The sequence below is a fragment of the Eleutherodactylus coqui genome, chromosome 8 (genome assembly GCF_035609145.1).
Source record: "Eleutherodactylus coqui strain aEleCoq1 chromosome 8, aEleCoq1.hap1, whole genome shotgun sequence".
NCBI classification, from domain to species: domain Eukaryota; kingdom Metazoa; phylum Chordata; class Amphibia; order Anura; family Eleutherodactylidae; genus Eleutherodactylus; species Eleutherodactylus coqui.
Genome location: NC_089844.1, coordinates 30,561,104 through 30,574,218, shown reverse-complemented (window position 1 = coordinate 30,574,218; position 13,115 = coordinate 30,561,104). Strand labels below are relative to the sequence as shown.

Below are 13,115 nucleotides of genomic sequence, written 5' to 3'. Positions count from 1 at the left end.
GCTAATTCTTTTGCGCATAGAATTGAATAATGGAGTTGGGACCCAATTTCTTTTCCTATTTTGGAGATAATCTATGCTCGTGCCAAAATTCATGTTTCTACGACATCGGGAAGTTGGAGAACTTTTGGCGAGTCAGTGAGGGCTTTACACTTACACTTACACACACTTACACACAGTTTCTTTAGCCGTGCGACCGAGCAGACACAACCGCCACTGCGCACCTCACACTGCCCCTCAGGCTGCCGGGCACGGCAGGATGAAGTTGTCGGCAGGTTGGATGTGGACGTCCATCTACTACAGCAAGTTGTTTCTTGCATGCAACTTTTTTTATTTTGTATTTTGGGAATAAATATACTATTATAAAAAACTCTCCTCCGTGACAGTTTATTTGATTTTTTTATTCCACACAAGAAGATCCACAGGACGAGCGCGGAAAGAAACTTTTTGTTATTTTGAAAATCTATGTATTTAACCCATTGAGAGAAGTGCCTCTCTCTGGGATCCTTCATTCCAGCGGCTCTCCTTCTTCATTGAAGGATTTCTGAAGTTTCTTCATTTACTACGGGCATACTTGGACTACAGGTGCAAGCGGGTTGTTTCTAGCGCTGCATAGGAACCCCACTATGCACCTGGTGAGTCAATCTCATTGATTACTATATGGTGGCGCGGATTGTCATTTGAATTTATATATATATATATATATATATATATATATATACACAAAGACACACACACACACACACACACACACACACACACACACACACATATATATATATATATATATATATATATATATATATACAAAGACACAGACACACACACACATATATATATTTATATTCCTGAAAACAGGATTGGGACAGAATTCTTAGATGAAACCAGTCTCTGTCATTATAGAGATCTGCTGAAGGGGGAACCATGGGGTCTCTCTTTTGACAAGTTTGTTCATTTCTGGCATTTTGTGTCAGAAAATGGTATAGGTTAGAGATGAGCGAGCATACTCACTAAGGACAATTCCTCGATCGAGCATTGTCCTTAGCGAGCATCTCCCCGCTCGAAAGAAAAGGTTCGGCTGCCGGCGCGGGTGACAGGTGAGTTGCGGCAGTGAGCAGGGAGGAGCGGAGGGGGGAGAGAGGGAAAGAGATCTCCCCTTTGTTCCTCCCTGCTCTCCCCAGCCGCTCCCTGCCCGCCGCCTGCAGTCGAATCTTTGCTCCCAAGCGGGCAGGTACTCGCTAAGGGCAATGCTCGATCGAGTAATTGCCCTTAGCGAGTATGCTCGCTCATCTCTAGTATAGGTTAATTTTGGCACAAGATGCTGGAAATGAACAAAAAAAACCTTCTGAAAGTGAGAGCTTCTGGAATTTGAGATGCAAACCCAGTGAGAGGCCTTGGATGCAACTTGAAAACATGAAGTAAACAAGCCTTACAGCATGCAGTTTTTGCTGCGGTTTTGTTCGTAGCCTAACCGATGCCACGTGTGAATCAACCCTAGAAGTTGTATGAACTGTCACCTCTTTTGGACTGGATTAGGATGCATAGATTGCTATCCTATGTTAGAAGACTAGAGATGAGCGAGCACCAAAATGCTCGGGTGCTCGTTACTCGGGACGAAATTTTCGCGATGCTCGAGGGTTCGTTTCGAGTAACGAACCCCATTGAAGTCAATGGGCGACTCGAGCATTTTTGTATATCGCCGATGCTCGCTAAGGTTTCCATTTGTGAAAATCTGGGCAATTCAAGAAAGTGATGGGAACGACACAGCAACAGATAGGGCAGGCGAGGGGCTACATGTTGGGCTGCATCTCAAGTTCCCAGGTCCCACTATTAAGCCACAATACCGGCAAGAGTGCCCCCCCCCCCCTCCCAACAACTTTTATTTCTGAAAAGCCCTCATTAGCAATGCATACCTTAGCTAAGCACCACACTACCTCCAACAAAGCACAATCACTGCCTGCATGACACTCCGCTGCCACTTCTCCTGGGTTACATGCTGCCCAACCCCCCCCCCCCGCACGACGCAGTGTCCACAGCGCACACCAAAGTGTCCCTGCGCAGCCTTCAGCTGCACTCATGCCACACCACCCTCATGTCTATTTATAAGTGCGTCTGCCATGAGGAGGAACCGCAGGCACACACTGCAGAGGGTTGGCACGGCTAGGCAGCGACCCTCTTTAAAAGGGGCGGGGCGATAGCCCACAATGCTGTACAGAAGCAATGAGAAATATAATCCTGTGCCACCGCCATCAGGAGCTGCACACGTGGGCATAGCAATGGTGAACCTATGTGCCACACACTATTCATTCTGTCAAGGTGTCTGCATGCCCCAGTCAGACCGCGGTTTTTTATAAATAGTCACAGGCAGGTACAACTCCGCAATGGGAATTCCGTGTGCACCCACAGCATGGGTGGCTCCCTGGAACCCACTGGCTGTACATAAATGTATCCCATTGCAGTGCCCATCACAGCTGAGGTAACGTCCGATTAAATGCAGGTGGGCTTCGGCCCACACTGCATGCCCCAGTCAGACTGGGGTTCTTTAGAAGTGGACACATGCAGTTACAACTCCGTGTGGACCGACAGCATGGGTGGGTGCCAGGATGCCACCGGCCGTACATAAATATATCCCATTGGAGTGCCCATCACAGCTGATGTAACGTCAGCTGTAATGCAGGTGGGCAAAAAATTAATTGGATTACACTGTAGGCGAGGGCCCCAAAAAATTGGTGTACCAACAGTACTAATGTACGTCAGAAAAATTGCCCATGCCCAACCAAGAGGGCAGGTGAAACCCATTAATCGCTTTGGTTAATGTGGCTTAATTTGTAACTAGGCCTGGAGGCAGCCCAGTTAAAATAAAAATTGGTTCAGGTGAAAGTTTCAACGCTTTAATGAGCATTGAAACGTATAAAAATTGTTTATAAAAATTATATGACTGAGCCTTGTGGGCCTAAGAAAAATTGCCCGTTCGGCGTGATTACGTCAGGTTTCAGGAGGAGGAGCAGGAGGAGAAGGATGAATATTATACACAGATTGATGAAGCTAAAAGGTCCACGTTTTTGATGGTGATAGAGAACGATGCTTCCATCTGCGGGTGCAGCCTACGTATTGCTTAGGTATCGCTGCTGTCCGCTGGTGGAGAAGAGAAGTCTGGGGAAATCCAGGCTTTGTTCATCTTGATGAGTGTAAGCCTGTCGGCACTGTCGGTTGACAGGCGGGTACGCTTATCTGTGATGATTCCCCCAGCCGCACTAAACACCCTCTCTGACAAGACGCTAGCCGCTGGACAAGCAAGCACCTCCAGGGCATACAGCGCGAGTTCAGGCCACGTGTCCAGCTTCGACACCCAGTAGTTGTAGGGGGCAGAGGCGTCACGGAGGACGGTCGTGCGATCGGCTACGTACTCCCTCACCATCCTTTTACAGTGCTCCCGCCGACTCAGCCTTGACTGGGGAGCGGTGACACAGTCTTGCTGGGGAGCCAGAAAGCTGTCAAAGGCCTTAGAGAGTGTTCCCCTGCCTGTGCTGTACATGCTGCCTGATCTCTGTGCCTCCCCTGCTACCTGGCCCTCGGAAATGCGCCTTCAGCCACTAGCGTTGTCGGATGGGAATTTTACCATCAGTTTGTCCGCCAGGGTCCTGTGGTATAGCATCACTCTCGAACCCCTTTCCTCTTCGGGTATGAGAGTGGAAAGGTTCTCCTTATACCGTGGGTCGAGCAGTGTGTACACCCAGTAATCCGTAGTGGCCAGAATGCGTGTAACGCGAGGGTCACGAGAAAGGCATCCTAACATGAAGTCAGCCATGTGTGCCAGGGTACCTGTACGCAACACATGGCTGTCCTCACTAGGAAGATCACTTTCAGGATCCTCCTCCTCCTCAGGCCATACAAGCTGAAAGGATGACAGGCAAGCAGCATGGGTACCCTCAGCAGTGGGCCAAGCTGTTTCTTCCCCCCTCCTCCTCATCCTCCTCATGCTCCTCCTCCTCCTCCTCAGCGCGCTGAGATATAGACAGGAGGGTGCTCTGACTATCCAGCGACATACTGTCTTCCCCCGCCTCTGTTTCCGAGCGCAAAGCGTCTGCCTTTATGCTTTGCAGGGAACTTCTCAAGAGGCATAGCAGAGGAATGGTGACGCTAATGATTGCAGCATCGCCGCTCACCATCTGGGTAGACTCCTCAAAGTTTCCAAGGACCTGGCAGATGTCTGCCAACCAGGCCCACTCTTCTGTAAAGAATTGAGGAGGCTGACTCCCACTACGCCGCCCATGTTGGAGTTGGTATTCCACTATAGCGCTACACTGCTCATAGAGCCTGGCCAACATGTGGAGCGTAGAGTTCCACCGTGTGGGCACGTCGCACAGCAGTCGGTGCACTGGCAGATTAAACCGATGTTGCAGGGCGGCAGCGTCCGTGTGGGACTTACGGAAATGTGCGCAGAGCCGGCGCACCTTTCCGAGCAGGTCTGACAAGCGTGGGTAGCTTTTCAGAAAGCGCTGAACCACCAAATTAAAGACGTGGGCCAGGCATGGCACGTGCGTGAGGCTGCCGAGCTGTAGAGCCGCCACCAGGTTACGGCCGTTGTCACACACGACCATGCCGGTTGGAGGCTCAGCGGCGCAAGCCAGCGGTCAGTCTGCTCTGTCAGACCCTGCAGCAGTTCATGGGCCGTGTGCCTCTTCTCTTCTAAGCTGAGTAGTTTCAGCACGGCCTGCTGACGCTTGCCCACCGCTGTGCTGCCACGACGCGCGACACCGACTGCTGACGACATACTGCTGCTGACACATCTTGATTGTGAGACAGAGAATGCGTAGGAGGAGGAGGGTGGTTGAGTGGAGGAAGCATACACCGCCGCAGATACCACCACCGAGCTGGGGCCCGCAATTCTGGGGGTGGGTAGGACGTGAGCGGTCCCAGGCTCTGACTCTGTCCCAGCCTCCACTAAATTCACCCAATGTGCCGTCAGGGAGATATAGTGGCCCTGCCCGCCTGTGCTTGTCCACATGTCCATTGTTAAGTGGACCTTGCCAGTAACCGCGTTGGTGAGGGCGCGTACAATGTTGCGGGAGACGTGGTCGAGCAGGGCTGGGACGGCACATTTCCACAACCCTATACGGCAGCATCTCCAGGCTGATAAATTTGGCTATGTGCACGTTTAACGCTTGAGTGTGCGGGTGTGTGGCGGCGTACTTGCGCTTGTGCTCCAACACTTGCGCTAGCGACGGCTGGACGGTGCGCTGAGAGACATTGGTGGATGGGGCCGAGCACAGCGGAGGTGAGGGTGTGGGTGCAGGCCAGGAGACGGTAGTGCCTGTGTCCTGAGAGGGGGGTTGGATCTCAGTGGCAGGTTGGGGCACAGGGAGAGAGGCAGCGGTGCAAACCGGAGGTGGTGAACGGCCTTCGTCCCACCTTGTGGGGTGCTTGGCCATCATATGTCTGCGCATGCTGGTGGTGGTGGCTCCCGGCTGATCTTGGCGTGACAAAGGTTGCACACCACAGTTTGTCGGTCGTCTGCACTCTCAGTGAAAAACTGCCAGACCTTTGAGCACCTCGGCCTCTGCAGGGTGGCATGGCGCGAGGGGGCGCTTTGGGAAACAGTTGGTGGATTATTCGGTCTGGCCCTGCCTCTACCCCTGGCCACCGCACTGCCTCTTCCAACCTGCCCTGCTGCTGCAGTTGCCTCCCCCTCTGAAGACCTGTCCTGAGTAGGCGTAGCAAACCAGGTGGGGTCAGTCACCTCATCGTCCTGCTGCTCTTCCTCCGAATCCTCTGTGCGCTCCTCCCTCGGACTTACTGCAATTACTACTACCTGAGTGATAGACAACTGTGTCTCATCGTCATCGTCCTCCTCACCCACTGAAAGCTCTTGAGACAGTTGCCGGAAGTCCCCAGCCTCATCCCCCGGACCCCGGGAACTTTCCAAAGGTTGGGCATCGGTCACGACAAACTCCTCCGGTGGGAGAGGAACCATTGCTGCCCAATCTTGGCAGGGGCCCGAGAACAGTTCCTGGGAGTCTGCCTGCTCCTCAGAATGTGTCATTGTAATGGAGTGAGGAGGCTGGGAGGAAGGAGGAGCAGCAGCCAGAGGATTCAGAGTTGCAGCAGTGGACGGCGCAGAATTCTGGGTGGTCGATAGATTGCTGGATGCACTTTCTACCATCCACGACAGGACCTGCTCACACTGCTCATTTTCTAATAAAGGTCTACCGCGTGGACCCATTAATTGTGAGATGAATGTGGGGACGCCAGAAACGTGCCTCTCTCCTAATCCCGCAGCAGTCGGCTGCGATACACCTGGATCAGGAGCTCGGCCTGTGCCCACACCCTGACTTGGACCTCCGCGTCCTCGCCCGCGTCCTCTAGGTCTACCCCTACCCCTCAGCATGCTGTATTACCAGTAGTGCAGAAACAGAACGCTGTAATTAAATGTGCCGCTTATTGGCCTGTGGTTGGAGGCTGACTTCCCTTACGGAATGCACATCAGAGCCAGGAAACAATTTTGCGCACGCCTGTAGTGAGACGTAGGTGCGTATGACTGAGCTAGTGGAATTCACAGCGCAGAAGCAGTCAAGTGGCCAAAGGCCAGTAGTAGGCCTTAAGTATTTTGCTTCTATTTTTTTAAAATGCTGAGCTGATACAGCAGACAGATACTGTAGGCAGCGTATAATATTATGTATACTCTTTCCCTCTGGCGGGATGACGGCGATCATGTAACAGAGACAGCAGATCCAGGAAACAATTTTGCGCAAGCCTGCTGTAACGCTTAGCTGCGTATTAATTAGGACTACTACCCCCAGCAGATAGATACTGTAGGCAGCGTATAATATTATGTATACTGTTTCCCTCTGGCGGGATGACGGCGCTGATGTAACAGAGACAGCAGATCCAGGAAACAATTTTGCGCAAGACTGCTGTAACGCTTAGCTGCGTATTAATTAGGACTACTACCACCAGCAGACACACAGTAAACTGAAGACGGTCACAGGCAGCCCAAATATAGTATTTTTCTGCAATTTTTTGGAAAAAGCCCACTGCCTATATAGCCTGAATATCTCTTTCCCTGCCTCACCAGTACTGGCCCTATACTCTGTACAATGACTGCAGACTGCGGACGCAATGCTCTGCACGCCCGATATACAAAAAAAAAAATTGTGCAACACTGCTAAAAGCAGCCTCGACAGTACTGCACACGGTCAGATGTGGCCCTAAGGCCTCATGTCCACAGGGAAAATCAGATCCGCTGCAGATATGTAACGCGGATTTCTGCTGCGGATGCAGTGCAGATGAGCTTAAATTCCTTTTTTTTTCATGCAGGAGATCAATTGAGCTATGAGCTCCCGCACGCGTGATCCGCACTTGAATGGAGCATGTCGTGTTTTTTTTCACGTGCATGAAATTTTAAAATCACTTTAAAATACCATCTGCGGCTATTTATCTACCCACGGGTGGTCAATGCATTCCAATGGGAAATTTTAGGTGCGGATCACGCACGCGGGTGATCCGCTGCAGATTTAAAATGTTATTTTCCCTGTGGACATGAGGCCTAAGAAGGACCGTTGGGGTTCTTGAAGCCTAAAATAACTCCTAACGCTCTCCCTATAGCAGCTCCGGCACCAGCAGCACTTTCCCTGATCTCTGTCAGAAGGCATCTGTGGCGAGCCGCGGGAGGGGCCGATTTTTATACTCGGGTGACACCTGATCTCGCCAGCCACTCACTGCAGGGGGGTGGTATAGGGCTTGAACGTCGCAGGGGGAAGTTGTAATGCCTTCCCTGTCTTTCTATTGGCCAGAAAAGCACGCTAACCTCTCAGAGATGAAAGTGAAAGTAACTCGAACATCGCGTGGTACTCGTCTCGAGTAACGAGCATTTCGAACACGCTAATACTCGAATGAGTATCAAGCTCGGACGAGTACGTTCGCTCATCTCTATAGAAGACCTAAATTGTTTGCTTTCTTATGGCCCATTTACACAACGATTATTGCTCAAAATGTGTTTAAGTGACCGAAAATGATCGATAATTATTGCTCCATGTAAACGCAGGCATCGTGCACTTTTCATTTAAACGATGATTTTAGGGTGAACTTAAAATCCACCATTCAGATACTAAGAGATAAAGGAAACACATTTATCTCTCAATAGACCACATGCTGTTATCTCAGTAGGGAGGCAGCAGATAACATTGTAATCTGCTGTCAGCTGTGAGCATAACAATGCAGCTGTGTGCACAGCTGGGCATGTGATTAATCACAAGCTGGGCTTTGCAAACAGCTATTGGAGACCCTTTTACATGCAAATGAAGATGATAAAGCGTTAATGGCCATTAAAGTCCATTAACGCTTTATGCAAATAGATTGCTAAATCTTTCCTTCTTCTAAGAATACAATACTTAATTAGAGAATCCATTGAGTCTATTGTATGTTATAACATAGACATCAGGTATTAGAATCAATGCATTATTATGCATCCTCCAATATCACCTGTTTACTTTATACTGATTAATTGTGGTAGTTAATATGGTGATGAATAAAAGTTAATTCTCCACTAATAAAAACAGCCATAAGTGACTATTATGTGTTTTTCATGCATTAGCCGGTCATGAGAGCGGATTACCAACATTACTGTAGGGATCCAAAACCCTGTTAAACTGAACAACCACAACTAAAACAACAATATATGCTATGGTCACACAATAAACATTAAACCCTCCTACCTGCCAGGCCAAACCTTGCAGGGGTCTGTGCCTGATAGCCCATTTCCTCCCCTCTGACATTTAGCACACAGTTTGCATGTCTGGATCCCAGAAGTTGGACAAGGCTAAGGTTTCCAGTCTCCAGTGCTGCAAAGAAAAGGTTCTCTTTGGTTGAATGCTGCTGGTGGCCCATATCTGATATGACCTGCAGCTTGTGCAGACCTCTGGTCTTCATACTGTCCATCTCAGTAGTACAACACTGTATTGTCACAATCACCACAGCCCACCTGCTGAGTATTTATAGGGCTCTGTTCATGTATGCCAGGCATGGGCTTGATAAATCTAGCAAAGCATCCCAGGTCACATGCAGACTACACAAAGCTACTTGTGATTACTTTATCGGCATTGTGCCCAGACTCACATTCTTTCTCAGCTACCTTATAAATATACATACAAACATACTGCACACAAACACGGAGCAGTGCTGAATGATACATAAGATGATGTAGTTCAGGAAACATGCCGTCTATCTCAGCTGTTAAGTCAGATGCCGCTTGGCAGCAATGCAAACCATAGCTATACAGTAGCTATTACTTTGGTAATATCAATACACATTTATTGTATATACGTTTCAAGGATCTCTCTTTCATCATTTTGCAGAAGTTCAGGATTTTGAAGCAGCGCTTCTCCCGGGGGAAATCTCGCGTTTTTTCGCTGCAGCCAAACTGCGAGATTTCCGCTGGGAATCCGGCATGTGAGAACCCAGCCTAAAGTCTGCAGTGAGGTAGTGAGCAGCATGGTGCTGCACAGAAAAAGCAAATCTACAGTGAGCCTTATGGGTGAGTATGGGATGACTGCAAAGCCCCACGAGCTAAAGCTGATTAATGGAACATCCGCATGATTAGGAGATCGCTGCCGCCCTGTGTTCTCCCGCTTCTGCGCTATGAGTTAATAAGCGTTATAAATAAGGTCAGACTGTGAAATAGTGGTGCAATAATGGACTGTTTATGGTTGCTTATTGCTCCCCCAGAGAAGGCAGAAAGGACTTTAGGACTCTTGCAACCCAGCAACAAGACTTTTCTTGCAGTTGGCCTGTATACGGACGTGAGCCTGTTGTGTTTGTTGAGCTGTTGTTCCCAGCATAGAAGATGTCTGATGCCTATGTCAGTTATTCACAATAGATAAGAACAGCTGTAATGGCCTGTTTGTATTTCAGAGCGATTCGTTCACAGCCCAAACCAGCCCAAACAAGCCGGCACACAACTGTCTTATGACCCTATTAGCCACCAAAGCTGATCAGAGTACCATAGCTCCATGTTGGGCCATAATCATTATGCAAACCGACTCTGTACTAGCTCAAACCCCTCCTGGAGCCCAGGGAAAACTCCAGCCTGATCATCTACACCATGTTAAAGGACTATTTAGCATCAACCATCACTGCGGAACTCCACCAATGTAGGCTTTGTGGCAGAGTTGCCAGTAAGAAGCCTCTCTTCAGTGAAAGATATATGAAAGCCAGCCTGGAGTTTGACAAAAAGCACCTAAAGAGTTCTCAAACTGTGAGAAAGAAGATTGTCTGGTCTGATGAAACCAAGATGGAACTTTCTGGCCTCAATGCTAAGCGTTATGTCTGGAGGAAACCAGGCACAACTCATCACCTGCCCAATACCATCACTGCAGTGAATAATGGTGGTGGCAGCATTATACTGTGGGAATGTTTTTCAGTGGCTGGGACAGGGAGATCAGTAAGGGTTAATGGAAAGCTGAATGGAGAAAAGTAGAGAATATTCTTAATGAAAACCTGATTCAGCGCACAAGGGAACTCAGACTGGCCAGAAAGTTTACCTTCCAACAAGACAATGATCCTAAGCACTCCACCAAGACAACATAGGAGTGGCTTAGGCACAACTCGTCAATGTCTTAAGGAACAGCAGAGTGTATAACGAAGCTGTGGGGGACTGGGAGGCGGGGTAATTTAAGTAAGAGGAAGGAAGCGACCAGGGAGGGGTGATGCAGTGAGAGGAAGGAGAGAGGGAGGAAGAGGAGGAGCTCAGTGCTCAGAAGAGAGAAGAAGTGAGAAGACGCACCAGGACAGGTCTGCAAGCAAGAGAGAAGATGGAGCATCTCGTCCAACAGATTAAAGAAGCAGTGGCCAGCCAGGGTCCCCAGTGGCTCATGAAGATGGCCGAAGAATTCGGAGCTGTGGCGGCGGCACCAGAGGGGAGAGCGGAGGAAGAACCACCAGCAGAGAACAGCGGCGCTGAACCATGTGGAAGACCGCAGAGGAGAAGACACCCGCCAGCAAGACTGAGTCCCAGCCCGGCGGCAAAGAAAGGAGGCAGAAACAGCAGCCCGAGAACAGTGGGAGCGAGCGGGGGTGGATCGGCGCGGTCGCAGCGCCCGGCGGACGCAGCCGGTCGGGGGGGGATCGCAGGAGTGGAGACGAGGTCGGACCGGAAGCCGGAGGTTCGCTTACCAGGAGCGGAGGAGCGGTGCGGAGGTCGGGTAAGTCCGGCGTGGGCAGGGGGAATCCCGCGGCTGTGCAGGTGAGCAGTAGAAGGGAGAAGGAGCGCGGTCCACGTGTCTCCCTCAGCAGGCGGAGGGATCCGCGAGCCGGAAGTAGTCCCGGCAGGAGGCCTGCACTTCACAAAGAGGCCACAGGGGGCTACGGGAGTGAGTCCCTGTTCAGCCCGGAGAAGTTTAGTGACGGCGAAGGAGATCAAAATAGAAGTAGCGCGATGATAAGGGGGGGGAGGCGAACAACAAAGAGAGGTGCTAGAGGGTTAAACAGAAGGATAGTGAGGACAGTGTAGGCAGCATGGCATCCACAGGAGGCGGAGATGGGGCGTTGGCAACAGCCCCTCTGCCTGCGGATAGGAGGGTGGGGGAGGGGCAGGTGAGTTTTGTGCAGCGGCAGGCGGCAGCGGCATTAGAAGCGGTCGGCGGATTGCAGAGCGATCGATACGAGCGGCGCACAGGCGGGCAGCTCTGCAGTGGAGTGAGCAAGTTGGCGCGGCAGAGAGGAGCATGCAGCAGGGCAAGGTAGGTTTCACGTGGCGGTGGCGCGCAGACGCGCAAGGGGGGCGGGGCAGGTCAGGTCAGGTCAGGCAGAAGAGCGCGTGTCTCTACTAGCTCTTCGGCGTCGGCGTCTCCAGAGAGCGATGGTCGGAGGGGGGAGATCCCTTTACCAGGCAAGCATGGAAGGGCAGAAGCGGTGGGTGCATACGATAGGCGCAGCGGCCGGGAGCGGGGAGCCCGGGCTTCACGAGATACCTCATCTCTCTCGCCGGCTTCTTCCGCAGACAATGTATACGCTGCCCGCAGCATCAGGCACAACTTGGCATCTTCGGCCGGTAGGGCATCCAGTGCACAGAGCCAGAGGAGCCGCGGTGTCACCCATGAATTGGGACCGGAGCGACACGCAGGCCAGAGGCGGGATCGTACATCAGCGCCACCCGGCCCGAGCTTCCTCTTGGCAGGGCCAGAGGGGAACAAGGCGGGTGAGTCACATTATAAGAATGTTTGGGATGTCTCTTTACCCTCGAATGATAAGAGTAACGAGGAGTTTATGGTTGCGCTTAAAGCCCTGGTACATCGTTTTGGTGTGGAAAAAGGGCCCCGAGGCCCGCCGGAAATTGGTGGTTTGGCTCACGCACCCGAGAGCTCGCAGAGAGAGGTGAGTCGTAGGGGCGAAGAGTTGTGTGGTGATGGTTTGAAATTCGCAGACTCGCTGTTCTGCGGGGTAGCCCCTTTGGGAGTGGGCTTGGCAGAGGAGATGACGGAGAAAATTAAGAACGGCTTATACGTAGATATATGGTCACTACTGTCGGTGGATCATATTGCCGTCGACAAAGAACGGTTTTCGGAACGCGGGACAGATAGAAAGGCGAAAGTAGCCAAAACGTTTGGTAATTGGCTACAGGCGTTTTTAATTTTTGCGCACGTGACATCTCAACATAGTCCTCAAAAAGGTCCCGAATTATTTGTGTATATAAACACCATTCACAGTGCGTATAAACTTCACGGAGGGTCGGCGTGGTGGCGATACGACGAGGATTTTCGTCGTCGTATCTCGGGTATAAAAAATATAAGTTGGGCCACGATAGCAACGGATGTATGGATCCAGCTTATCCTGTCCCAAAAACCGGTAAAGCCGTTTTTTCAGGGAACCGCCACAGGCGCCAGTGGACAGCAGGCGCCTGTGGCCCCAAAACCCTCCGGGTCATGTTGGGCCTTCAATGAAGGTCATTGCCGATTCTACGCCTCGTGCAAATTTCGCCACGAGTGCTCAGTATGCGGAGGAGCACACTCTGCAGTACGGTGTTTTAGACGTCAGAAGACAGCAGCTGCACCAGGGGTGTCCGGCGCAGGAGCGAACCCCGGTGAACGTCAGGTACCTGGAGCGGTGGCTCGTCAGGTACCACA

At 51.0% G+C, this 13,115-nt stretch overlaps 1 protein-coding gene across 1 annotated transcript in view; it reads right to left on the bottom strand.

Moving 5' to 3' along the window:
- The window catches only part of ASB18 (ankyrin repeat and SOCS box containing 18), a 25,180-nt gene extending 16,246 nt beyond the window's left edge, over window positions 1–8,934 (bottom strand). Inside the window, exon 1 of the mRNA XM_066577782.1 lies at window positions 8,712–8,934. Coding sequence (XP_066433879.1) covers window positions 8,712–8,934 — 223 coding nt within the window. The remainder of the gene's footprint in view (window positions 1–8,711) is intronic.
- Window positions 8,935–13,115: the final 4,181 nt, after the last annotated feature.